Source organism: Schizophyllum commune (assembly GCF_000143185.2).
Source record: "Schizophyllum commune H4-8 unplaced genomic scaffold SCHCOscaffold_8, whole genome shotgun sequence".
In the NCBI taxonomy this organism is placed as follows: domain Eukaryota; kingdom Fungi; phylum Basidiomycota; class Agaricomycetes; order Agaricales; family Schizophyllaceae; genus Schizophyllum; species Schizophyllum commune.
The window spans coordinates 1,850,237-1,873,672 of NW_026089545.1; the positions used below are offsets into that span (position 1 = coordinate 1,850,237).

Genomic DNA, 23,436 nt, shown 5'->3' on the forward strand with positions numbered 1-23,436 from the left:
GGAATTGAGTGGTCGAAAGCGTCATCTCGACGCTGTTGTGTTACTAACGACGTTAGGTAAGAACTGGAATTCAGCCTGAGTCGAACTGGAATTTCTGTCAGCGGGCACTTATCGGCGCTGGGAACGCGGGGAACGATGCGGGGTTCACCCACGTGTCGATCATGGCCGATCGACTGCAGCACACTTCAACTTCAATGAACTTCGAGCCCTTGCCGGTCGTCCTTCATCGTTCCGAACTAGACTCGTGTGATCAAACAGGCAGGGATCTCGTGAGGGGTGTATAGAATATGCCACAGTGCACAGCAGGTCATCATCTGTGCTACCGTCGTGAAGAGCGACCCATCGTCTCATCCTCCTCGACCCCCGAAGGTTCCACATACCTCTCCTCATCCACCTCCGGTCGCCGCACCTCCTTGACTTTCATCTCTTTCTCAGACGCCCGCTTCCCGCCCTCCTTCCGTGCCTTCTCCGCCGCCTCGACCTCCGGCAGCTTCCTCGCCTGCCGCGTCAGCGCGCGCACCTGGCCCAGCAGCTCCTTCGGCACCGCCATCTTCCGCGCCTTCATCTCCCCCAGCGCGACCTCGTACCGCGTGTCCCCCTCGCTCGCGCACCGGCGCACGATGGCTGAGTACAATTGCAGGCTCGGGACGTGCCCCGCGGCCTCCATCTCGTTCAGGTAGAAGAACGCGTCGTCGTACTCGGGCTGCGTGAGGCACAGGCGCACGAGGCGCTCGTACGTGCCGCGCGCGAGGGGCACGTTCGCGGTCTTCATGTCGGCGAGGAGCGCGTCACCGAGTTGGCGGTGTTCGGTGGGGATGCAGGCATCGAGGAGGATGTCGAAGGTGTCGGTGTTGGGCTGGATGTTGTAGGTGGGGAAGTTCTTGTAGGCGCCGAGCGCGCGCTGGAGGTCGGAGTGCTTCGCGGCAGCGATGATGATGGTGTTGAGCGCAGCGGTTGTGACCTTGGTCTCAGTGTGGAGCTGGTCGACGATCTTCCACGCGTTGTCGATAGCGTCGATGTCCGGTAGACAGTACGCAGCGATTGCCTCCAGTGAGGTGACGGGTGCCTCGACTTTGAAGCTCGGTAGGCTGTGGAGGAAGGTGAAGGCGTCGGATAGGTTGCCTGCTGCGGCATAGGCCTCGATGACGGGAGCAATGTGTTTCGTGGAAAGGGCAATGTTGGTATTAACGAGGGTCGTGAGGACCTGTGAGACGGCGAACTCAGCCTGTCCGTGACGGGCAGCTGCGGTGAGGATCTCCAGGCAGAGTCCCTCGGAGGGCGAGAGGTTGTATTCCACGACAGCCTTTTGCCAGCTCTTCAGGATTGCGTCCATCTTAACAGCATTCAATTATGCGAATAAGGGGGTTTGAAGTCAGCACTCACTCGACATTCCGCGGCTGCGCCCTCTAGACATCGCATCCATGTCTCGGGACCCACACGCCGGATTGCGAAGCCCTCAAACCATTCAATGACATCCATGGCTAGGTTGATGAAGCCTTTGTCGCTCAAGAGTGCAATTACGGCCTCGGCCGCGGGCAGTTCGGGCTCGAGACCATCCTTGCGGACGTTGTAAAGGGACTCGAGGGCGAGCTCAACGTTGCCTGCATGTGCAAACTGCTGGACAACACTGGTCCATGTCGATGCGGTGGGTCGAATGTCATGCTTCTTCATCACGTCCAAGATGTCCCAAAACTGAACAGAGGATAAAGTGTTTGCGTTCTAGGAGGGGGAATAAGCGACGCATTCGAGGAGGGTGGGGTGTAACGCACCTTGGCCATCTCCGTGAGTAGGGCTTGGGAAGGTTTGACGTCGAGTGCCTCCATGTCCTCGAGCAATGCCCAGACATCTCGGTGCAGTCCCTTGGAGGCGAGCGTACGTGCAAGGGCGTCGTAGGTCGTCTGGTCCGGGGGAATCCCATTGCGCTTCATCTCCGCGGCTAGCGCAAGCGCTCCAGCAGCATCTTTGCGGATGAGGTGGTCCTGGAGCGATAGGTTGTACCGCGCCTGGGAGGTAGTTCCCACCTGTCCCGGCCTGGACGCTGCATTCGCCTCTGCGTCAAACTGCCATGGCTGACTCCTGAGCGCGGAGACGGGCTCTGTGCTGCCCGAGGCATAGCGGCGCAGCACCAGGCGTGGGCGCGCGCGCTTGAGGCAGAGACGCGTCGAGGACAACATGGCACGCGTCGGCGGGCACGGCGCTAATTTTCGGGACGGAGACCGTGTTTGGCCCGGATGACGCAGGCAAACAGCTCGCTTTGATCGCCGGATCCGGACACGGTGGCCGTCACCTTGTCCTCCGCCGTCACGCGCGAAACGCGACGCGCTTCTCCCCCACCATGGTAAGTCCCCCGCCCAGCCCGTCTGCGCATCTAATCGCCTCTAGTTTTACTCTGAAGAAATCTTGTCGCGTCGCGGGCCCCTTGGCAGGGTATGGCTCGCGGCACACATGGAGCGAAAGCTCTCAAAGGCCCAGACAATTCAGACAGATATAGGGGAATCTGTTGGTGCGTGGCACGCTCGCCATCACCCCTTCCCCCGCTAATCTCAGTGTAGATGCCATCATGACCCAAGAGATCGAGGTCATGGCGCTGCGTCTCAGTGGCCAATTGTTGTTGGGCGTTGTTCGTATATACAGCCGGAAAGCCAAGTACTTGCTGGATGACTGCAATGAAGCCTTGCTCAAGATCAAAATGGTGCGCATCCCCTGGACTATGCGCGATCTGCTCCTCACCCTCCTTTCATAGGCTTTCCGCCCTGGTGCTGTCGACATGACCGAGGGCGAGCTCACCGTCAACAAGAACGCGATCACGCTGCAAGGCGGCGGTATAGACCTCGACGCGATCCTGCCCGACTTCAACTGGTGCGAGCACACCCGCGCCTTTGATTGCTCCATCCCGCTAACGCTCAGTATAGGGATGAGGACTTCGAAATTCACCCCTTGGTCGCTACCGGCCAGCACCAGGCGCGCCGCGATGATATTACCCTTCGTACCGATCAATACGTTGACTTCAGCGACCCCATGAACCTTGACATCGGCCCCTCCGACGGTATCGGCTCTCAGGACTTCGATGTCGACCTTGGCATCGACTGGGGCGATGAGTTCGGGGGCGAGCAAGGGCGCGACGCAGACGATAGTATGAGCATGGACGGTAGCGTCGGCGTAGGCCGTCGCGATAGTATGGCGCCGTCGCGTCTGTCCATGGACTCGCGCTTCGGTCCGGGTGGTCCCAATATCGACCTCATGTCCAACCGCAGCCGCTCGCGCGACCCCTCTGAGCAGCCATATGTGGCGGACATGGACATGGACATTGACATGCCTGAACTCGGTGCAGTCGACCTTGGCGATCTCGGTGTTGGCTTCGACGACCAGCCTCCCCTTGCTAGCGATGACCACGAGAAGACCCCTGGCCAGACGCGAGAGTCATCCCGAGCTTGTACGTAAAGGTTTTCCGACTATCCCAGCCAGTCCTGACTTTCGATAGCTTCCCCTCTCAGCGAGGTCCCCCCTACTCCGCCTGCGCAGGCAGAAGTCGGCGACAACAACGCCGAGGACCCGACTACCCCTGTAGCGAAAAAGCAGCGCAAGCCCCGTGAGAAGAAGCAGATCATCGACTCTGTTACCGAACTCGAAGGCGGCCCGGGCGCGCGGGGTGGTCGTGGGCGCAACGCCGGCCTCGGTGCTCCCACCGACGTCGATGTCAGCGACATCCTCACCGAGCAACAGTTCCTCCCGCGCTCGACCCTCATGATGCGTCTGCAGGAGGTGCATGACGACCCCTTGGCGCACTTCATGCCGACGAAGACAACCGCCGATGGCACCTTCCTCTCCTGTGCGCCGCCCGGCCTGCCAGCCGCTCTCGCGGACATGTTCCTTATGCCGCTGTCTGGCGCGAAGCGCCCTCGTGATGCGGAGACGGGACGCCCATCGAGCAAACGCGCTCGCGTTGACGAGGATGAGGAAGTTGAGCAAGGTCGTCGCGATGCAAGCGCTGCGCCTAGCTTCGGGCTTCCGCAAGGAGATGACACGGCGCCCTTTGAGTTTGGCGACCAATCCCTCCCCCTCGACGACTTCCAGCTCGAGGTGCCTGACCTCCCCACGGCGCATGAGACTCTTGACCGTCGCTCTGCTGCACCCTCCGAGCACCGGTCCAGCCGATTCTCAACCCCAGCCTTCAATTTCGAGGAAGAAGGCGAAACCTTCGCGGATGCCTCATGCCCCATCGCCGCCTTTGATGCGCGCTCGGCGAGCCAGACGCAGCAGGAGGCGACCGAGAGCAAAGGCTACAGCCGCAACACCCTCAAGGCCCTCTCCATCGTCCGCCGCGAGCTGCGGCCGACCGAGGGCGACGCCGACGCCGAGGGCGAGCCCGAGTCTGACGCGCCCGTGCCCGTCGCGCACGCCGGCGAGGACAAGGTGCTGAGCTTCAACCGCATGGCGCAGGGCGCGTCGCGCCGCGCGGCGGCCGCGTTCTTCTTCGAGCTGCTCGTGCTGGCGACGAGGGACTGCGTGCGGGTCGAGCAGGCGGCGCCGTTTGAGAATATCGAGGTGCGGGCGAAGGAGCGGTTGTGGGAAATGCAGGTTGGACGGCAAGGGTCTGTCGCCCCGTCGGAGGCGGAGTTTGAGGCGGAGTCGAGGATGGGGTCTGTCGCTCCGTCGAGGATGGGTTCCGCGGCTCCGTCGAGGATGGGCTCTGCTGCGCCCTCGCGCATGGGATCTGCGGTTCCTATGTCTCGCGCGTCCGCGGCGAGGTCCATTGGCGCTGCTTTGGGTTTGTAGACGCTTTCCTTGGTTGTTCACCTCGAGCAAGTTATCACCTTGTGCCACAATCTGTGCTTCCTCCGAACCTTCGGCTCTTGTTTTGTTCTACATCTCTTTTACACGATCTATCTGTCTGCCTTCTACGTTCTACCTGTCTGCCTTCTACGATCTACCTGTCTACCTTTCACGATCTACCCGAGTTATCTACTGGTCTTCTTGCGTTTCTATGTATTGTAGCGCTACGAGTTTGTCGACTGCTTTCCGCTGGATACCTCCCGCCCTGGTTTCGATTCTCTTTCACGATCTTGTTTACCGTTATGACGATGTTGTTCATGGGCTGCTCTGCCTCTGTGTGAGCCTATAGTTCTGTGTGCTATGATGATTTGCGTCTAGTCGGATGTTTTCTCCTTACGCGCACAAACTGCTCACTTCGCTGGCACTGTCGGCCACTGCGACATTTGCGGTTGATGTCTGCGATTGAAATCATTCTAAGCGATCTTCTCTTGAGCGCTGTGAGTCTGCATCTTGGAGAGTAAGCGCCATCTAGATGTTCAACGGTCAACGTCGAGCTTTGTGTCCCACATCGACGGGGAGCCTACGATTAAATTTGCAGTCGCGACGAGGGAGATGGCAAAATAGGGTCCGATGTTCTGTGTTCAGCCTGTTCGCAATCTTCAGCCGGGCGATAGAAAGTCTGCGAAGAGAGCTGAGAAATGTATTCGGTACATCTACATATCGGAGGGAAAAGCTACAGAGAAGCATACATTGGTGCTTGGCGCGTAGTCGAGTCGACCAATTCAGGACATATCCGTATGATCGTCTATCGTCGATTGAAGGACGACAAGGGGGCCGTAATCGAGTCCAACGGCGCTCTTGAGACTTCGCGGTCTTTCCGAGGATACTGAGGTCTAAAAGGATACCGTCAGCAGCCTCTTAACCGAGCCATGAACGCACGCTTGATGTCCGCGGGGACGTTCCGGTTGGGATCAAGCACAATCCATAACGCAGGAACCGAGGTTGGGGCTGAGCGCTGACCCTCGAGACTGAAGAATTTTTCCCGGCTAGAGAACCGAAGCAAGTTGGTATCTGCTTTGTAACTCGACTGCATCGTCCTGGAAGGTACTTCGTTAGTAATGATAAAGATGGTCCTGCGTTGAACTGCTGAATAATCTTCGAAGGTAGTATAAAAGGGAGAGGAATGCCCACAGTTGAGTCTAAAAACACAGAACACTCACATCCTCTCTTGAATATGTCGCAAACGCCGATTAAGCCTCTTGCTGTCGTCTTCGGCGCAACCGGAGAGACGGGTCAGCGCATCGTCGAAGGCCTGCTTCGTAGCAAAGCATTCGTGAGTTCACATCTCCATACCTTTTGCACACCATGCCGACGGCCTCACAGCGCATCGCCATCGTCGCTCGCGATCTCGCGAAGCCGGCCGTCTCCAGATTTGCCGACCAGGGTGTCGCTATCCACAAGGCGGACCTCCTGTCCGTCACGCAGGAGCGGCTCGAGGAGATCCTGGCCGGCGCGGACATCGTCATCGCATCCCTCCTCCCCAACTGCATGGATGCGCAGAAGAAGATCGCCGACGCAGGCAAAGCCGTCGGCATCAAGCGCTTCGTACCCAACGACTTTGGCCCCAGCTGCCCCAAGGGCGTAATGAATCTTCAGGACAGGGTCAGTGACGCTTTCTCTCACACCGATCCGCTCGCCCACTGACCACTGCCTCAGAAACTCGCCATCCACGAGTACATCGAGTCCATCGGCCTCGGCCACACGTACATCGAGATCGGCTGGTGGATGCAGATCAGTGCCATCTTCCCGGCGCACATAAAGTCGACCACCGCGGATATGGTGCGCAACTTGATTGGAAGCGGCGACGTCCCCTTTGCGGTCGTCGACGAATTCCACATCGGCGACTACGTGGCGCGCATCATACAGGACGAGCGTACGCTGAACAAGAAGGTCTTCGTCTGGGAGGACGAGGTGACGCAGAACCAGGCGTGGAACCTCGCGGTGAAGAAGTACGGAAAGGGTATCCTCGAGCAGAAGAAAACTGTGCGCACCATTCTCTACGTCAACCATCGGGGCAGGTGTTGACCGTTCCCTAGCATCCCAGTGAGGATATCTTGAAGACACTGCAGGTCGTGAAGAGTGGCGGTCCTTCGCAGATGATGATGCGCTACGTGTATGAATACTGGGTCAGCCTGTTCATCCGGGGCGACAACACGGTGGCGAATGCGAAAGCGAATGGCGCCATTGACTTTAGGGACCTCTACCCAGACATCAAACCACGTACCTTCGCTGAGTATGTGGATAGCCTCGACGACAACCCCTACATACCGCCTCAGCTGGAGAGAACTATTGAGTAATCTAGCACGTATATCAGAATTGATCATCGTCGTACCTGACATTCGAGTCAATGAAGTGAATGTCTACCTTGCGAACTCTTGTGCCCGTCGTACCCCGATCCAAACGAATACGCTGTATGGAGGGTAGGCTCTGCGCCGAGTGCTTTCAGCCGCGCGGATCTCCTCTGCTGACATAAGCCACATGCTGGCGTTGCTCGCACTGAGCACGTTATACGCACTTTGGCAAAACCGGCGATCATCTGCGGTTTTCTTCGGTCGACGATGATGCGACATTGCACTAAGCGAAGGCATGCCCTGCTGGACCTGTGAGCGACCTATGGCCTTGCTCTTCAGCTCCAAATGCCTGTCCACCTCATCAAGCATATCACTTACTCGTCTTCGAATGCAAGGCTTGCAATTTTCGCGCGGTCGGCGTCCCGACTTCGCCTCCGAGTCTTCCTGTGCCACGCAATCGCGATGCAAGGCGGCGAGGTGGTACGTGATTGTCATGCTCGTCAATTTGCGCGCTTTTGTTGGGCATAGCTCTGGTCTCAGCTTGTGGTTGGGTTGCGAATACACACGAGTACAAGCAAGACCGGCAGGCACTCGGCACGCGCTGACTAGTAGCGGCTTGTCACGCTTTTATACGTATATAGGACTCGCGCAAATCCTCAGCGACTCCCGTTCTCTGGTGCTTGCTTCCGACTCTATGTCTATCTCTTGAACCTCACGGCCATCTCTGGCGTCGACTCGGATCGGTGCTCTCTGGCAAACGACCCTGCGCCCCTCTCAGAAATCAAAATCCGCGATGTCCTGGATGAACATGCAGGATCCCAACACCGCTACGTCTAACCCGCGTATGGCTGCCCTTTGCCCATCTCTAGGATCTGACTGATGAGGAGAACCTCTTGCAGCGCAGCAGGCGCAAGGAATGCCTGACGCGGCCGGCGCAGGGCCTGGGACGCAGGGGAATCAGTCAGCGGTTTTGTCAACCTCCCCAATGACTACAACCGGGGAAGACTCCTCATCCAGGCTGGACGACCGGCAATGCAGGGAATGTGGGAAACGTTTTACAAGGTTTGTCCGTGCTCCCTTATTGGCATTGCCGCCGCACCTTCGGCCCACACGCCATACATCCTCTTCAATCCGCCTCATCGTTGCCGCCCCCTCCCATCCTATTTCTGATCTCCGCTGTGTCATCGGCCTCATGTTTACCTACAGGCCGAGCGCCCTTGAGACGCACATGAACACGCACACCGGCGAAAAACGTGCGCAATCCCCCCCTCTCGCCCTTCGCTGTTAACGACCACAAGCCTTCGCCTGTGGCGCGTTGGGATGCAAGGCAAAGTTCGCCGCGCGATCGAACATGCTCCGACACCGCCGTACGCATGGGGAGGCTGTTGTGGCAGCGCTCGAGCAGCAGGAGAAGGAGCAAGCCGCAGCGCGCCCACCTCCGCCCGCCGTCTTCAACCCTCCCATCGTGAACCAGCAGGTCGGCGAGGGCAGCTCGGGGCCAATGAATGTGCAGTGGATGGTACCCAACCGGGCGACGAGGCCGTACAGACATTACCCGGATATCCCGCGCACGACAGAGGACATGGCGGTACCGATGGCGGCGCCAACCACGTATAGCTCCGGAGCCATGCCCACTTCAACGACATGGCAATCAACAACGCCTTCGGACCCGGCGCAGAACCCGTCCTACAATGGAGTTCAGGCTACTAAAGAGGGTCAATATCGTCAACAATGAAGCGAGAGGGCTGTGCAGGTCTTGCGGACCCATACAACAAGCAGTCAAGCCGACTGTAAATCGCCTTTTCCTTGATCAGAGTCCGTGGCTTCGTTCTGTACTGACGGAAAAACAGTCTTGTTGCTTACATAGATGGAACTTCGCCACATCATACACGCACTGGCTCTTGGAAGCGAGTCTCGGTCTCTATCATTATCTACCTCTTTTCGGGATCACATCATTCAATGTTCGTAATGTTCCGGTGTACGTACTTTCACTATATACCAGGTTACTCTGACAGGACAGCTTTCTTACCTGCTTGTCATATACCAGCGGGACGAATCGGTTCTCGCTACTGTACACAGATTGGCTAATGTATATCCTCAGACCGGTTCGACTGCGAGCATCATCGTGCTTTCGAGGTGCTCCACATGGATACGCAGCATATAGCTCATGAAGGACCATCATGCGGTCTTCTTCGCGGACGCTATGACCAGCTACAGAGTCAGGCGGAAGGTCTAGACGTCCTTCGGGGAAGCCTTCACTGTCAGTCGATGGGAGCGCGAAGCGCACGTGCCAAGTTCATATTCGGCGTGACCGCGAAGTGGTCACACTTGTTGACTTCGGACTTGTCGTCGACGGCGCATCAAGATCGCTGCTTAATCTTTGATAGGCAGCTGCGCTCGTACTGCCATTGCCAAACAGAATGGCCTTTTCAGCATCCCGCATCGAGCACGGCGCTCCGCTGCTCGCATCCGCTGCTCCGTACTGTGGGCGGCCCTTGCGGCACTCCCGCCATTATCAGTTGATATCGAAGCTTCTGCGCTCTCACAGACACCGCTATTATCGTCCTTAGCTCACAGGACGTCGACTACAGCCTACAGAATGATGAATAGCTCTTGCCCCGGTCAAGCACATGACAGGCGATGTTAACGAGGATCGGTGTACCTGCAGCCTTTTTCTCCAACTGAGCGACCGTCGCACCAATGAGGACGATACCAAGCGCTCGTCATTGGGATCAGTCGAGCCCCGCACGTCGGCACGATCCAGACAGCACCCCAATCTCACGAAGCTCTCCATGACGAATACGCCATCCACCTCCAATCTGGTCTCCCCGCATAACCATCGTCGATGCTCCTATGATCGCTTGGGAGCGAGCCCACGAGTACTGTGCGGGTTGCTATATAAGCGCACCTGCTGCACTGCTTGCCACCTTTCTACTCCCCTCTAGCCGCCAATCACGATGACGACTTTCACCTACGAGTTCAACACTCCGTCCTTCAAGGGCAAGGTCAGCTTCCCTACAGGCGTCTTTCTCAACGGCGAGTTCGTGGACGGGAAGGACAAGGCTACGATCGAGTGCGTCTGTCTTCTCATTCACCGTCTCCCTTCTCTAAGTAGCTGTAGTGTCATCAACCCGGCGAATGGCCAACTCATAACCAAGGTCTCCGAGGCCACCGCCGCCGACGTCGACACTGCCGTCAAGGTCGCGGAGCAAGCGTTCAAAACTTCCTGGGGGCTGAAGGCCTCTGGGACGCGCCGTGGCGACCTCTTATGGAAGCTCGGCAACCTCATGGACGAGAACAAGGATGAGCTAGCTGCGCTCGAAGCCCTCGACAACGGCAAGACGTTCACCTGGGCGAAGAATGTAGATGTCGCCTTCGCAACGCAGACTATCAAGTACTACGCAGGATGGGCGGATAAGATCCAGGGCAAAGTTATCGAGGTTCGTACATCGGTTGGTCCTTCGCACGTTACACTCATATTTTCGCGACCCACAGACGGATGAGTCGAAGCTCACATACACGAGGCATGAGCCTATCGGCGTCGTCGGCCAGATCATCCCCTGGAACTTCCCCCTCCTCATGATGGCCTGGAAGCTCGGTCCAGCGCTCGCAACGGGAAACGCAGTTGTCTTGAAGGTGCGTTCGGCTCTTCTGCGCCTGGCTTGTCATCGATCTGATCACGCATTGGGCTCCTCCAGCCCTCGGAGTTCACCCCTCTGACGGCGCTCCGCATGTGTTCGCTGATTCGCGAAGCGGGTTTCCCTCCAGGTGTCGTCAACGTTCTCGTCGGGTACGGGCACACGGTCGGGCAGGCCATCAGCTCCCATATGGACATTCACAAGGTGTGTGCGGTGCTGAAGGAGCCCCGAATCGGACTGACGTCCAGTAGGTGGCTTTCACCGGCAGCACGCTCGTCGGCCGCAAGATCATGGAGACGGCCTCGAAAACGAACTTGAAAAAGGTTACTCTCGAGCTCGGCGGGAAGAGCCCTGTCATCATCTTCAATGATGCCGACTTGGACCAGGCCGTAAATTGGGCGGCCCATGGAATCTTGTGCGCATTCGCAGGCTCGGAAGACTAGCGAAACTTCTGACATGCTTCACAGCTGGAATCAAGGCCAAGCATGCTCCGCCGGCTCCCGCATCTACGTGCAATCGGGAATCTACGACAAGTTCCTCGCTGCTTTCGCCGCTCGCGCGCGCGCCATCAAGGTCGGCGACCCCTTCGGCACCGGCATCGACCAGGGCCCGCAGGTCTCGCAGCAGCAGTACGACCGCGTCATGTCCTTCATCGACTCCGGCAAGCAGGAGGGCGCGACGCTCTACACCGGCGGCAAGCGCGTCGGCTCCGAAGGCTACTTCATCGAGCCCACCGTCTTCACCGACACCGCGCCGGACATGAAGATCGTGCGCGAGGAGATCTTCGGGCCGGTCGCGGTCGTGGTGAAGTTCGCGGACGAGGACGATATAGTGCGGCAGGCGAATGACACGGTGTACGGGCTGGCGGCGGCGGTGTTCTCGCAGGACGTGACTGTTGCGCTTGAGACGGCGCATCGGCTGCATGCTGGTACCACGTGGATCAACTGCGTGAACCAATTGCACGCGCAGGTTCCCTTCGGCGGCTTCAAGCAGTCAGGAATTGGCCGTGAGCTGGGAGAATACGCGCTGGACAAGTGAGTGTCCTGACTTGCTTCTGGTGATGTGACTGACACAATCCTTTCCAGCTACACCGACATAAAAGCGGTTCACGTCAACTTGCGCCACCGCATGTAGGGTAAAAGTCTCTGTGGAGACCTTCTATATGGCCAGAATGTATCACTGTTGTATCTAACTATCGCCAGCTCTTGAGACCTTAGTCGAGCGACAAGCTGCTGCATTCAGAGCTTCGCGTACTTGGCTGTGGTAAGATCCAGTCTATCGAAACATGGAAGTACGACATACCAATGAAATCGTTGCGTTAGGCGGCGTGCGCCGATGGCGAAGCTGAAGAGAGGAGGCGCATTGAGGCTCCGGTGAGCAGCAGCGAGGTGATCAGCGATCCCTAAAGGCCAGAAGCTCCGGACACATCGACAGACGAAGAGAAATAGTAGATGACAACCGCAGTCCTGCTACGTTTGCTCGCAAGAGACCTGAACGCGACGGTTCTACTTATATTGCTGCTTTGATCAGGGACCACCAAGTACTTACGCCTGCACGCGTCTACACGAACACAAAATCAAATATCATTAGCGTTGTGTATCAAAGACAGATTCCCCTATAGTACTTCGTTCAATACCAAGTACTACCTAGTCCGAGTACCGCGAATTTATTATCCTTGCAAGACGCCCGGAAGATCCATGTTGTCGGTGACGATGTTGAAGGCTTGAACGTTGAACCCTTGTGTGTCGAAGCATTCTTGCGCGTCGAAACCAAGGGAGGAAGAGATACAGATGTGCGCTGATGCGCTAAATAGCAAGGCAATGGGTATAGTCCGGGCAGGTCAGTGATATACCGACACTCACACAGCGTAGATAGGTCAGTCGATACGTACCTTGGCACCGCTGGGTGGCTGACGCCCAGCGCGGAGTGATGCTTCGGTGGAAAGGACAATGTAGGTATACACCCTGAAATGCACTCTGCCCTCTGGTTGTCTCGGAGATGATTTGAGTGGGTCACGCACCAGCCGCAGATCAACTTGGTCGCCGCGACTGGGGGACCAAGCTTGAGGTGTAGTTGTCGGGGTTCAGCGAGGCGCGAGGCGCGCTATATCGAGCGCTGGACAAAGGTAAGTACGGGACTGGCAGGCTGGCGGGGAAAGAATGCTCACCGGTGTCATCGTCCAGTCGACGACCGCCTTCTGCAAGCGTCTCTCGAGCATCTGCTTGCAGTCCTCGCAAGCGATCTCCGTGAGGAGCGAGTTCACGGTGGACTCCATCATGCTGGGGTACATGTCTAGCGGATACATCAGCGACAAGCCTTGACCTGAATATTCCGCAACGCACCTGGACGGCCTTCTGTAACAAAATACGCCGCGGCAAGCCCGTGCTACTTTCCTCTGGTCCGCGAAACTGCAACTGGGCGTCTCCGGGTGCGGGTACGGCGCCGGCGCCAGGATCTCCTTCAACGCCTCGATACGGTTCCTATGCAACATGAAGAGCCGCCTGAGGTATACCGGCCCCATCGCTATCGCCTGCTCGTCTGTCACACGATGTAGCGGCAGCGACAGCAGATGGGGCGAGACCGCCACCGCGAGGTCGTGCAGCTCGCTGCGCGCCGCCGCAGTGTACACGGCGAGGGGCGCAAGGGGCGCCTGCGCCAGTAGCGCGCTATACAGTGCGCGCGGCGGAGTAGCGTACCGCGCCGGGCTCAGTCCGTAGGCCGGCAGTCGCTCGAGCGCAGCGACGAGGGTGGCTAGAGTTGGTGTGTACCGCGCGGGCGGCATGTCGTGCACAGCGTGCAGGATCACGTTGAGCACGTCTGCCGGATCGGGGGTCTGCGCGAAAGGGAGACCATCCGGGGAGACGCCCTTCGCAGGTAAGAGTCCTCCAAAGTTATTGGATGACGCGTGCGTTAGGATGGACCGGGACACATAGAAGTAGATGCCATCTGTGGACGAAAGGACGGTATCCGGAGGGACGCCGCCATGACACGCACTGCTAGTGAAGGCAGTGGACATGCTGATGACTGGCCTGGGTGAAGGAATCCGGGGGATCTCTTCCGAAGCGCCGGGTGGCGAGACGCTCGCCGCCGGAGTGGGGAGGGTGGCTACCGCCGCAGCGGCCATTTTGCCAAGTTCGACGTCCGCGTCCCAGTAGGCTACCGAGTGCAGAAAACTCTCATCCACGAATGACTCGCCTTGCTCGTTACTCCACATGGCAGGAGATGAGCCCGTCGCTTTGGATTGCGAGGGAATACCGACAGAGTTGTGGACGTTGGGATTGGCGTATGGGTCGTACATCTTTCCATTTTGGCGCTAGGTCCTTGCTGGCTTTATACAGCACGAGCAGCCTGTAACAGAATGACATAGCCATGACGCGGCTGCAGTATTTCCAGGGATTGGCGCGATTGTGGAGGCCGGGTGCCTCTGGGCAACGGAAAGCGCCCTGCGCGTCAGGACGGACAATCCCTCGATATTCTGCCTGGGGGCCATCTCCAAGGCCATCTAACCATGACGCGAGCATTTGAATGCATTTGCAAGGATCAGTATCGGGGTTTGCGAGCAGCGAGCTGGAGATGTGGTGAAGAAGGTCAAGGCGTGGTGCGGTGACGCCAGTGGACGAACCGTGGGAGTTCCCGGTCGGACACTGCCGAAGCGGCGGATCCAAAAACCACGTGCCTTTTTGGCCAACTTGAATGCGAAGACCAGCTTTGACGAGACAAGCGAGCGGCCTACTTGACGGTTACAACCGCTCGAGCACTGAAAGGGTTACATTATCTTCGGATGAAAATTGAGGAACATTCGTAGGTCCCTTGCGGCGCGCTCCCAGGCAGACATATACGTCGACTTACGCTAAGGCAGCCGAGGCGACCCGCCTTCCCATGCCGTTGATCTCCTGCCTGAGAGCGCTACTCACGCGAAGCCCTCGCTGGCAGCTTGTCTGACCTCCTCGTTACCCCGAGCGCGGCTGCCGAACCCAGGGCAGAAGGAGAACACCTATGATATCGGTGTGATACCGCGGCGGTTACCCCTGTCACACTGCCACGGTATCTCGATCGCTGACATATCCGTTTCCAATGTCACGCCTAGCACCGTGTGTTTTACAAAATGATGGAAACCTCCACACGGAAATTCAATTCCGTGGGGTATAAACAAAACCCAGAACCGGAGCGCTGAATGCAGTGACGTATGTAGTAGTCCGTCCACGTTGTCATTATCGCTCATGTTGCTCACGTCGCGCTGTTCGCGCTCCCCGCCACTGGCGTGCATTTTACAATCTATGCGGACTCTGCTTTTGCTTCAAAACAAGCTTCTTCCACCGCATGATGCGCACAAGTACATGCCTCGCGCCTTCGAAGGCTTTCCGTGCCATTGCTAGTCGTGCAGTAGCGCGCCCCTATCTAGGTCTGCCGTATCGGCTTTCCCCGAGCCTTCCTCCATCAAGCGTCAGTAACTTCCAGCCGCACACACCACCTGCCATCCAAGCTTGTACGATCTTTGCACGCGAGACCGGCCATTCACACCCTGTACGTGTCTCGCGCTCATCGCGCCCCCCGTGTCATCCGTGCTACTCGTAGTCCTCGCGCCATTGCGCCCGTCTCGCGCATCTCGCGCATCTCGCACGTCTCGACTCTCGCGCGCCTCTCTCGCGCGTCTCTCTCCCGCGTCTTGCGTCTCTCTCGCGCGTCTCGCGCGTCTCGCGCCCTCCGCGCCGTCCGCGCCTTCCACGCAATTTACGCAATGTTCGCGTCCCCTCTGAAGGTGTACAAATGCTCATACACAGATGTTAGAGGGTTATACACCTTCCCACAGTCTGCATATGACTTGAGATACCATATACTCGTATCTCAGTGATACATATGGTCCTGAGTTCATTCAAGGAATATGTGCCCAGCACGTCCATGACGGTGGTAGGGGGCTGTGGGGTTTGTGCGTGCCTGCTGACGATTCACGCCCCCGTTGGAGAGGGCTCCGATCATGAAGCCTCGGAGGAGATCAGTGCAAGCCCTGATGAGCTCTAGAATAAGGAACTCGAGAAGGGGCTGATTCACTCGACTAAGTACAACTTCGTACCCTTTTCCCTTGTATCTCTCGAGCAAGGGGGAAGGGTAGCTACTTACCATTGTTCTGTACACCTCTCTAGCTATGCATCTAACGAAGCCTTTCATTTTTGCGACAGTCAGAATCAATGTGCGAGCCGCTGCGATCCCCCTTCCCCCTCCTGCCCCACCTCCTTGAACACACCGCACCACCCCCCTCCCTCTCACGCAAGATTCAGCTAACAAATCTCAATCCAATCTATCTATCTATACTGATCACGAGCTCACTACGGCGATGGCTACGACTACGAACAAGCAGCTCGGGGAGTGCCCCTCCCCTTCGCTCGCCCCCTCCCCTTTTGCCCCACCCTTCTTTCTCTCCCCCTTCAACTGCCCTCCCCCATCACCACACGTCGTCCGTTGTGTGCCGTCGCCCAACAGCATCGTCCGCCCCACCTATCGCTACCTCTCCCTCTTCCCCCTCCCCCCTGCCTCCCCCTCCTCGCCTTCCCTTCACCCAAGAGGGAGGGCGGCCCAACGCAGGTAGCTTACCACATCGCTCATCCATTCGTAGCGCACTCAGAGAGAAGACACGCACGAGAGGACGGGGGTGGGAGGCACAACGGAGGGTGGGTGAGGTGGGCTTTCCGTTGCCTTCGCGGGGTTCTTCGTGTTGTTACCGTCGTTGTAAGCAGCTGCTTTGAAATGCGTTAGCGCGCGGTACGTCTAGCATCGTCGATGAGGTTGGAGGGAGGGAGAGGGGGCGCAAGGGGCGGGGGAAAGGGGGGAAGCCTTTCCGTCATCTCCTTCGTGTGATTTGTCGGGTCCTCGTTGTCGTTGCGACTTGTCGCTATGGAATGGTTTGTGGCGAAAAAGGCTTGGGCAAAGGGAAGGTGGAGGGAAGGAAAAGGGTGGGATCGTAGGGTGCACACGGCGAGGGGGAGGGCGCAAACGCGCGCGCGCGCACGCGCGCACGCGCGACTTCGTCTCGTATATATGCGCACTTCTCAAAGAGAAGAGCTACGACGCGCTAGAAGAGGGCTCACCGAAGGGGCGACCGCGCCCCTCCCTCACCCTCGCTCGCCCCCACGGCCGGGGGTGAGGCGGGCGCTAGTAGCCCGCACTTATTGTTGTACGCTTTGAGCTTGTGCTGAGAGGGCTCAAACAAGCCCTCCCCCGTCCGTCCCCTTCGTGCCGTCGCTGGTGCTGCTCGTTCTCGGCCTGCGAGCGATGGTGCCCCTCGCGGTGTCGGTGGCGCGAAGACTCCTTGTCGCGCGAGCTGTGGTGGCGATCCGTACGAGTGCGACTCTCGTGCCGTCTTTCCGTGTGTGAGCACTCAAGCTCTGGCTGATCGCGGCGATGTGAATGCTCCTGGGAGGCAGGTTAGTACTGGAAAAGGGGGCTTCCCTCGCACACCACTTGTACGCGTCTCAGGTACCAACGACCTTAGCGCTCTCGAGTCGGAGGCGTGTCTGCTCATCTCCTTCGGCCGAGATGAGGTCTTCCGTTCCCTGTCGGTCGCAGAGGGCCTCTGATGCAGGCGAGAGCCTCATTCAAGCACTAAGCGGCAGCACTTACCACAGACTTGCGATCTGGATACCCTTCCTGGCGCGCTAAACAGCGAGATGAATGCGGGAAGTGCAATGCGCGCAAAGGGCGCGAGATGTGCGAGATGCGCGAGAACCCGCGAGACACGCGAAATGCGCGAGACGAGCACGTAGCGGACGGCGCGCGCTTTGCCTGCTGCGCACGAGATCTCACGGGAGGCGGATGCGGGCAATCTGGTGAGGGTGTCTATGGCAGCAGTACTAGGGGTTCCACATCCGTCTGACTGCAGGTCACTGAGGGCTGCATGCTGGCTACGTTGCTGTTGGTAGGTTTTGCAGCTGTACCTCCTGGAGCTGGTTGAGGAAGAGGCTGAGGAAGAGGCCCGGGCGACCCAATGGCAAGTAGCGCAAAAAGAGACCCAAAAATAGTTTTTCTTTTTGGTTTCGAATGGGAAAACAGATTTTAGGAAGGGTGACAGTGACAGCGGCGAGGGGGGAGATCGAGATCGAAGGAGGAGATCTACCGGCGCGGTAATTGGAAAAAGGATAACCGCCATCAAACCGATACTGGCTGATTTCTGGGCAGAAGACGCGTACAATTGCCAGTGATGTAGAAGGATACAATGGGGGTATGTGCCATATCTGAACGTGTGTACGATCGTCGGAAGTATGGGCGGGTGGTGGGTATCAACCGTAGAATGCATTATATAACAATATGTTGTGGTGCACATATTCCATGGCCGATGCCCAGAATCAGAGGCGAGCATTGGAGTGGCAGCCGTGAAGAAGACAAGAGGACAACAGAGACGGCGATGGAGAAGACAGTGGGGGGTAGTAATATATGTACAATGCTAGCAAGGCCCTGAGATAGCAATACCAATAAATTGATGCATGTGTGAGCCATGGAATGAACACAGTAAAAGAGGGGTTCGTGACAATGGTGGAAGACAAGCGATGACGCGGGCAGCAGGGATCGAGAAATAGCGTAGAGGTCATATGAGGTCGTGTCGTGTGGTAGGGAAGGCGTGTGGTAAGTCTCAGCGTCCGCAGACAACCATTCCGAACACCTGGTCCTCGGCGTCCGAAGCAGAGTCTGAGCGACGCGCTCGCTCATCGTCCATGACCGCCGGGATTTCACCGTGTCGCGCGAGGTGATGCCAGTGGACGATGTCACCTGGCTTCAGCTGACGACGAGGTGGCAGCTCCTTATGTTCGACGAAGGGTTCTAGGGTATATGCGTCGACAAGCGGCGGCGGCGTGTCCGGAGCAGGTGGTGGCGGAGAGCGTAGACTTGAAGAATCGTGCAACGGCTCGGTTGGAGAGTGGTGTACCGGGGACTGTGAGGCTGACGATGGCGGCGAGAAATCGTCCTCTGTCTCGAGCGGCGGCGTAGGTAATGATTCGGCAGGGATCACGTAGGGACGCGGTGGGAACGGATGGTTGCCGGGCATTTGGTTACGTTGGGCGATGGCAACGCTGACTGGCTGAGGTATGAAGGGATGAACGGGCATCGTAAGATGGACGGGGATCGGATCGTATGGAACGACGCCGGGTTCGCCTTGGACGTAGTGACGCTCCGAGCCGACAACTTCCATCGAGTGGAACACAAAACGATGGCCGTTTGTCGCGCGGTTATTGGCGGTAATAGAGGATGTACACCGGCTACACTGTGATCGCTGTCAATAATGGAGGCCAGACATGCGCGATTCAAGACCTACGGGAATGACGATCATGTAGCCGACCGTATTGCCGCAGCCGTGACAGCAGAGGCTCTGGGTAAGACACTCGCATGTCCGCTGCTGCTGAGCGCGTGTATTTGTTGGGGGACGGGTAGTGCTAGGCGTGGAGGTCGCAGAGCAGTTGACAGGAAGGGCGTCGGAGGAGTATAGCGATACGTTCGGTCGGAGGAGTAGGACCGCCTAAGGCGATGTAAGCGCGAGCAGCGGGAAGTGAGCGGCAGGCGCACCTTCATGCCGCGATTGGTAAGGAACGTCCCGCAGGTCCTGCAATCGATGAGCCACACCTTGTGGGCGACAGGCGGGGGAGGTGGCGGTGGTGGATACGGGTTCTGGGTGACCAGATGGGCGTGCCATGGGCTGACGAAGTGGGGAAGCTCGAGACCGGTCTGCAGCCGGTGCGGGGGCGCCCCGAGCAAAGCGTCTGTCGCGGCGGGCATGACGGCGGGAGGCAAGAAGGAGCAAGCGGGCGCGGTCGACATGCATGCCCCTATATACAGCCCCTCTCGGCTCGTTTTCTCCATTCGGCGTAAATGCACATGTGATCGTGACGACCAGGGGAGTGATCGTCGTGATCGGGCCCCGCCTGTCTGCTCCCCTCCCGCCACCATGTCCAACCTCGACCATCTCACCCGCGCTCACCAGGCCGTTGCAGCCAAACGGCGCGCCAAGAAGAATCAGGTCAAGGAGATACTTTTCGATGATGCCGCACGCAGGTACGTCCCGCGCTTTCCGCGGCGGCGCCGCCATCGCTGACAGCTGCTAGGGAGTTCCTAACCGGCTTCCACAAGCGAAAAGTGGTAAGGACAGATGCAGCGCGCAAGAAGGCGATGGAGAAGGAGAAGCAGGCGCGATTGGAAGCGCGACGCGAGGTGCGATGAGGCCGCCTCCATCATCGCTGCACGCTGACGCGCAATCAGCAACGGCAAATTCTCAGGGAGCAAGCCGCCGAAAATGCGGCGAACGTTGAGGCCGCATACGGAGCCTTGATAAGTGCGTATGTACGTACCGTACTCGGCGACGCCACTGACCTGCATATGACAGATGGCGAAGATGCTGATGAGCTGCCTACCCTCGGACCGTCAGGACGCGCAAAGGGCAAGCAAAGAGAAGAGTTCGAGGACGAGGAGACACTAGCGACTGTCACTGTCGTCGAGGACTTTGACCCCGACACGCTCATCCACGGCGCACCCGACGAAGCTCGCGAGCGACAAGCACCTGCCGCGGCCTCTACGTCAAAGCTACCCGCCAAATTGAAGCCAGCCGTGAAGAAAACTGCAATTAAGAAAGCGATGAAGCCGAAGAAGATCAAGTACGAGACGAATGCCGCGCGCAAGGCCCAGACGGCCAAGCAGCGCAAGAGGCATACGGAGAAGGCGGAGCTGGCGGGAGGCAAGCGCGCTCAGAAAAACAAGAAGCGGCGTTGACTGCCCTACCGCCGGCTTCTTGACCCCGATAGCTCAGCGCACGGCAGTCATCGCGCTGGAGGCACTATCGTCGTGCTTAGCACCATGCGAGAATGTCTACTATAGCACTCTCAAGCTGGATCCTTGACGATGGAAGAGTGGCCATACTGGTCGAGTGACGACTTCACCTCAAGCCCTGGGCCGAATCGGCAGTGTCGACCTTGGGACGCTGCCGCACTCGTGGCGTCTGCTATGGATATGAAAGGCACATGAGAGATAACTTCACGTATAGGATAGCCTGGACTACGATTCGCGCCCTGCGTTGAGAGCATATCAACCAATCTCTTGTGGTGGAAGGCTGGATGGAAGGATGCGTGGCCCTGCAGAAGGCTGTCGCGGCTAAGCGTGCCCTGTGGTCCCGAGGTGAGTGCCTCGTACACGTCTGTACACGTCTTGGAAAGGACGGGGTAAGAGAAGACAGGAGGCCGATCCAGTGCGGAGGCAAACGCAAGTTACTGAATGCGGGGATGTCATTGTTCTCAATTACGACCACGTGCGGCTTCAATTATGCAGTCCAGGTTGCCGCCGAGACGGACGCGTGCTGCGCGTGCATCAAAACGGGGTCCGTTACAAAAGGCTGTGTCGTCGCATTTCCATCTTGTCCTCAACCCTCACGATCCTCTCTCGCACTCTAGCCACGTACAACTTCCCTCGCTCTCTAGACCTCTCGCTACTATCCCTTCGCCTAGACGCGTCCTAATTCCGTCCGCCTACTTATAGCCCAACCAGCACCACTACACTCTACCGCACTCGAAGCCCCGCTACTATGCTCGTCAAGTCCCTCCTTCCGACACTCTCACTCGCCGGCGCCACGCTCGCCGCCAGCGCCGACGAGTGGCGCACCCGGTCGATCTACCAGGTCATTGTCGACCGCTTCGCCAAAGAAGACAGTTCGAGCGGCAACTGCAACCTCAAGGAGTTCTGCGGAGGCAGCTGGAAGGGCCTGGTGAACAAGCTCGACTACATCCAGGACATGGGCTTCACCGCCGTGAGTAGTCTGCTCTCCGTCCCGAGCGGCGTACTGAGCCCGCTCGCCAGATTTGGATCAGCCCCGTTGGTCGTTCGCTGGACAACAACACCGCCTATGGGCAGGGCTACCATGGTACGTCAATCCTCCTTGACAGTGTGCTCAGTGATCGACGCGCTTTGTAGGCTACTGGCCGACCAGCTACACCGACCTCAACCCGCACTTCGGAAGTGAGGACGACCTGAAGGCGTTGTCCCAGGCGGTGCACGACCGTGGCATGTACCTCATGGTCGACGTCGTCGTCAACCACTTTGCCAGCTTCGGCGAGAACATCCCCTGGGATACGTTCTCCCCGCTCAACGGCGAGCAGTACTTCCACCAGAAGTGCTACATCACCAATTGGGCGGACCAGAACATGGCCGAACAGGTGCGTAAATTGTCGCGTAGGCGGGTGATGGCCGAAGACTGACAGCGGATGGTATATTTAGTGCTGGATGGGCGACAGCACCGTGCCGCTTCCGGACGTGAACACGGAGAACGACGAGGTTGTCGGCAAGCTTAACGACTACGTCAAGAACCTTGTCAGCACGTACAACATCGACGGTCTTCGCCTTGATGCAGCGAAGTCGATTCGCAAGGACTTCTGGCCTGGCTTCTGCGGCTCGGCGGGCGTCTACTGCACGGGCGAGGCCTGGTTCAACGGTGTCAACGAGCTCTGCCCTTACCAGGAATACATGGTCAGTTACCAATGTATCGGCTGCTGGCCTCCTTTGCTGACGCGACTTGCGTAGGACTCGGTGCACAACTACGTTATGCAGCCCATCGCGGTCAGCGCGTTCAAGTCGTCGGACGGCTCCATCTCCAACCTCGCTAACACGATGAACTCGCTCGCGTCGACGTGCAAGGACGTCACGGTCCTCACGAACTTCATGGAGAACCACGACAACGCGCGCATGGGTGCTGTCACTTCCGACATGGCTCGCCTCAAGACCTTCGCCGCCATGAACGTCTTCTCTGGCGGTGTCCCGACTGGTAAACCTTCGTCTTCTTTGACACTGCCTTGTACTCACGATGCCCTAGTCTACTACGGCCAGGAGCAAGTCTTCACCGGCGCCTCCGACCCCAACAACCGCGAGGCCCTCTGGACCAGCGGCTACGCCACCGGCTCCGACAAGCTCTACTCCTACTTCGGCCAGCTCAACACGCTCCGCAACTTCCTCGTCCAGGACGGTGGCTTCGCGAGCGCGAAGGCGCAGTACACCGCGCTCTCGAACAACGTGCTCCAGATCGAGAAGAGCGGCCTGCGCGTGCTGCTCGCGAACACGGGCTCCGGGTCGGACAGCTCCGTGACCGTTGGCGGCTGGGGCTCAGGCGAGACCGTGTACGACGCGCTCGGCTGCCAGGAGTTTACGGCGGACGGCAATGGCAATGCGCAGGTGACGATCAAGGGCGGTCTGCCGGTTGCGCTCTATCCGAAGTCGAAGCTCTCGGGCTCGGGCTCGTGCGGCCTGTGAGGCGTCTTCGAGGCCTGTAACGGTTTTCTCGAGGCATCAAATCTTCATTGGATGATGCCCTTCCTCTTACTGCCTGCGAGAGACTTCTGAAACGTTCAATACGTTCGTTGACCATCTATCTGCATACAATGGACTTACACATACGCCTACTGCTACGGTATCTGACGCTGTTTCGTCACTAGTACACAATTCTGGGTCCTTCGACGCGCGTGATATATCGTCGGCTGAATACACTACATTGGATTACTTGCATTCGATCCTGGTGTCTGACTTCGATGAGAATCGTCCAAAGTTGTGCAGTTATGCTCGAAGACAACCCAAGCACAGGCAGAAATTGTTCACATTCCTAAGTACATGACCAGCAGATTCATCGGTGGATGCAACCCTCTTACACCACCTCATCCCTC

The 23,436-nt window shown here is 58.1% G+C and overlaps 11 protein-coding genes across 11 annotated transcripts; 7 read left to right on the top strand and 4 right to left on the bottom strand.

Annotated features, from left to right (window-relative positions):
- Nucleotides 1–319: 319 nt before the first annotated feature.
- On the bottom strand, nt 320–1,928 carry SCHCODRAFT_02507970 (uncharacterized protein; the record flags this gene model as incomplete). The annotated part of the gene is made up of 3 exons (XM_003029993.2): nt 320–1,333; nt 1,384–1,719; nt 1,770–1,928. 3 exons carry the CDS (start codon nt 1,926–1,928, stop codon nt 320–322), a joined length of 1,509 nt encoding a protein of 502 aa, XP_003030039.1.
- Nucleotides 1,929–2,288: 360 nt separating this feature from the next.
- SCHCODRAFT_02584029 (uncharacterized protein) lies at nt 2,289–5,255 on the top strand. Its single transcript, XM_050343943.1, has 6 exons — nt 2,289–2,338; nt 2,383–2,503; nt 2,553–2,692; nt 2,744–2,859; nt 2,913–3,433; nt 3,482–5,255. The coding sequence occupies exons 1-6, from the start codon at nt 2,336–2,338 to the stop codon at nt 4,774–4,776; spliced, it is 2,196 nt and encodes a 731-aa protein (XP_050199328.1). The 5' UTR covers nt 2,289–2,335; the 3' UTR covers nt 4,777–5,255.
- SCHCODRAFT_02349942 (uncharacterized protein) lies at nt 4,887–5,725 on the bottom strand. The gene is made up of 3 exons (XM_050342448.1): nt 5,358–5,725; nt 5,188–5,301; nt 4,887–5,131 (listed from the first exon to the last, which is right to left on the bottom strand). The coding sequence occupies exons 1-3, from the start codon at nt 5,518–5,520 to the stop codon at nt 4,998–5,000; spliced, it is 411 nt and encodes a 136-aa protein (XP_050199329.1). The 5' UTR covers nt 5,521–5,725; the 3' UTR covers nt 4,887–4,997.
- Nucleotides 5,726–5,993: 268 nt separating this feature from the next.
- SCHCODRAFT_02690575 (NAD(P)-binding protein) lies at nt 5,994–7,130 on the top strand (the record flags this gene model as incomplete). Its single annotated transcript, XM_003030403.2, has 4 exons — nt 5,994–6,106; nt 6,157–6,435; nt 6,490–6,851; nt 6,914–7,130. Exons 1-4 carry the CDS (start codon nt 6,008–6,010, stop codon nt 7,128–7,130), a joined length of 957 nt encoding a protein of 318 aa, XP_003030449.2. The 5' UTR covers nt 5,994–6,007.
- Nucleotides 7,131–8,475: 1,345 nt separating this feature from the next.
- SCHCODRAFT_02669792 (uncharacterized protein) lies at nt 8,476–8,859 on the top strand (the record flags this gene model as incomplete). Its single annotated transcript, XM_003030402.2, has 1 exon — nt 8,476–8,859. The coding sequence occupies one exon, from the start codon at nt 8,476–8,478 to the stop codon at nt 8,857–8,859; it is 384 nt and encodes a 127-aa protein (XP_003030448.1).
- Nucleotides 8,860–9,953: 1,094 nt separating this feature from the next.
- On the top strand, nt 9,954–12,093 carry SCHCODRAFT_01156481 (aldehyde dehydrogenase). Its single transcript, XM_003030401.2, has 7 exons — nt 9,954–10,197; nt 10,246–10,564; nt 10,620–10,760; nt 10,823–10,966; nt 11,014–11,177; nt 11,230–11,796; nt 11,848–12,093. Exons 1-7 carry the CDS (start codon nt 10,082–10,084, stop codon nt 11,894–11,896), a joined length of 1,500 nt encoding a protein of 499 aa, XP_003030447.1. The 5' UTR covers nt 9,954–10,081; the 3' UTR covers nt 11,897–12,093.
- A 338-nt stretch (nt 12,094–12,431) lies between these two features.
- On the bottom strand, nt 12,432–14,060 carry SCHCODRAFT_02508352 (uncharacterized protein; the record flags this gene model as incomplete). Its single annotated transcript, XM_003029992.2, has 4 exons — nt 12,432–12,567; nt 12,783–12,865; nt 12,930–13,041; nt 13,105–14,060. The coding sequence occupies 4 exons, from the start codon at nt 14,058–14,060 to the stop codon at nt 12,432–12,434; spliced, it is 1,287 nt and encodes a 428-aa protein (XP_003030038.1).
- Nucleotides 14,061–15,599: 1,539 nt separating this feature from the next.
- Nucleotides 15,600–15,937, top strand: SCHCODRAFT_02632485 (uncharacterized protein). The gene has a single exon (XM_050345713.1). It carries the CDS (start codon nt 15,620–15,622, stop codon nt 15,779–15,781), a length of 162 nt encoding a protein of 53 aa, XP_050199330.1. The 5' UTR covers nt 15,600–15,619; the 3' UTR covers nt 15,782–15,937.
- Nucleotides 15,938–17,917: 1,980 nt separating this feature from the next.
- SCHCODRAFT_02632487 (uncharacterized protein) lies at nt 17,918–19,530 on the bottom strand. Its single transcript, XM_050345714.1, has 3 exons — nt 19,313–19,530; nt 19,065–19,265; nt 17,918–19,013 (listed from the first exon to the last, which is right to left on the bottom strand). Exons 1-3 carry the CDS (start codon nt 19,520–19,522, stop codon nt 18,384–18,386), a joined length of 1,041 nt encoding a protein of 346 aa, XP_050199331.1. The 5' UTR covers nt 19,523–19,530; the 3' UTR covers nt 17,918–18,383.
- A 149-nt stretch (nt 19,531–19,679) lies between these two features.
- Nucleotides 19,680–20,844, top strand: SCHCODRAFT_02632493 (uncharacterized protein). Its single transcript, XM_003030400.2, has 4 exons — nt 19,680–19,798; nt 19,849–19,954; nt 20,003–20,075; nt 20,127–20,844. The coding sequence occupies exons 1-4, from the start codon at nt 19,692–19,694 to the stop codon at nt 20,507–20,509; spliced, it is 669 nt and encodes a 222-aa protein (XP_003030446.1). The 5' UTR covers nt 19,680–19,691; the 3' UTR covers nt 20,510–20,844.
- Nucleotides 20,845–21,314: 470 nt separating this feature from the next.
- SCHCODRAFT_02509139 (glycoside hydrolase family 13 protein) lies at nt 21,315–23,029 on the top strand (the record flags this gene model as incomplete). Its single annotated transcript, XM_003030399.2, has 6 exons — nt 21,315–21,536; nt 21,587–21,650; nt 21,701–21,942; nt 22,004–22,252; nt 22,307–22,547; nt 22,596–23,029. 6 exons carry the CDS (start codon nt 21,315–21,317, stop codon nt 23,027–23,029), a joined length of 1,452 nt encoding a protein of 483 aa, XP_003030445.1.
- Between the last annotated feature and the right edge of the window lie 407 nt (nt 23,030–23,436).

Excerpts from the sequence above, each read along its gene's own strand:
- SCHCODRAFT_02584029 (XM_050343943.1), top strand. Across the intron at positions 2,504-2,552 it reads AGATATAGGGGAATCTGTTG|ATGCCATCATGACCCAAGAG; the intron begins GTGCGTGGCACG and ends ATCTCAGTGTAG. Across the intron at positions 2,693-2,743 it reads CCTTGCTCAAGATCAAAATG|GCTTTCCGCCCTGGTGCTGT; the intron begins GTGCGCATCCCC and ends CTCCTTTCATAG.
- SCHCODRAFT_02349942 (XM_050342448.1), bottom strand. The coding sequence starts at position 5,520 with ATGCTTCTCTGTAGCTTTTCCCTCCGATATGTAGATGTACCGAATACA. Across the intron at positions 5,302-5,357 it reads TCGCGACTGCAAATTTAATC|ATGGCGCTTACTCTCCAAGA; the intron begins GTAGGCTCCCCG and ends TTGAACATCTAG. Across the intron at positions 5,132-5,187 it reads TGGCCGACAGTGCCAGCGAA|CACACAGAACTATAGGCTCA; the intron begins GTGAGCAGTTTG and ends AAATCATCATAG.
- SCHCODRAFT_01156481 (XM_003030401.2), top strand. The coding sequence starts at position 10,082 with ATGACGACTTTCACCTACGAGTTCAACACTCCGTCCTTCAAGGGCAAG. Across the intron at positions 11,178-11,229 it reads TGGGCGGCCCATGGAATCTT|CTGGAATCAAGGCCAAGCAT; the intron begins GTGCGCATTCGC and ends CATGCTTCACAG. Across the intron at positions 11,797-11,847 it reads GGAGAATACGCGCTGGACAA|CTACACCGACATAAAAGCGG; the intron begins GTGAGTGTCCTG and ends AATCCTTTCCAG.
- SCHCODRAFT_02632485 (XM_050345713.1), top strand. The coding sequence starts at position 15,620 with ATGGTCCTGAGTTCATTCAAGGAATATGTGCCCAGCACGTCCATGACG.
- SCHCODRAFT_02632487 (XM_050345714.1), bottom strand. The coding sequence starts at position 19,522 with ATGCCCGCCGCGACAGACGCTTTGCTCGGGGCGCCCCCGCACCGGCTG. Across the intron at positions 19,266-19,312 it reads TTACCAATCGCGGCATGAAG|GCGGTCCTACTCCTCCGACC; the intron begins GTGCGCCTGCCG and ends ACATCGCCTTAG. Across the intron at positions 19,014-19,064 it reads GCTACATGATCGTCATTCCC|TGTAGCCGGTGTACATCCTC; the intron begins GTAGGTCTTGAA and ends CAGCGATCACAG.
- SCHCODRAFT_02632493 (XM_003030400.2), top strand. The coding sequence starts at position 19,692 with ATGTCCAACCTCGACCATCTCACCCGCGCTCACCAGGCCGTTGCAGCC. Across the intron at positions 19,955-20,002 it reads GATTGGAAGCGCGACGCGAG|CAACGGCAAATTCTCAGGGA; the intron begins GTGCGATGAGGC and ends ACGCGCAATCAG. Across the intron at positions 20,076-20,126 it reads CGCATACGGAGCCTTGATAA|ATGGCGAAGATGCTGATGAG; the intron begins GTGCGTATGTAC and ends TGCATATGACAG.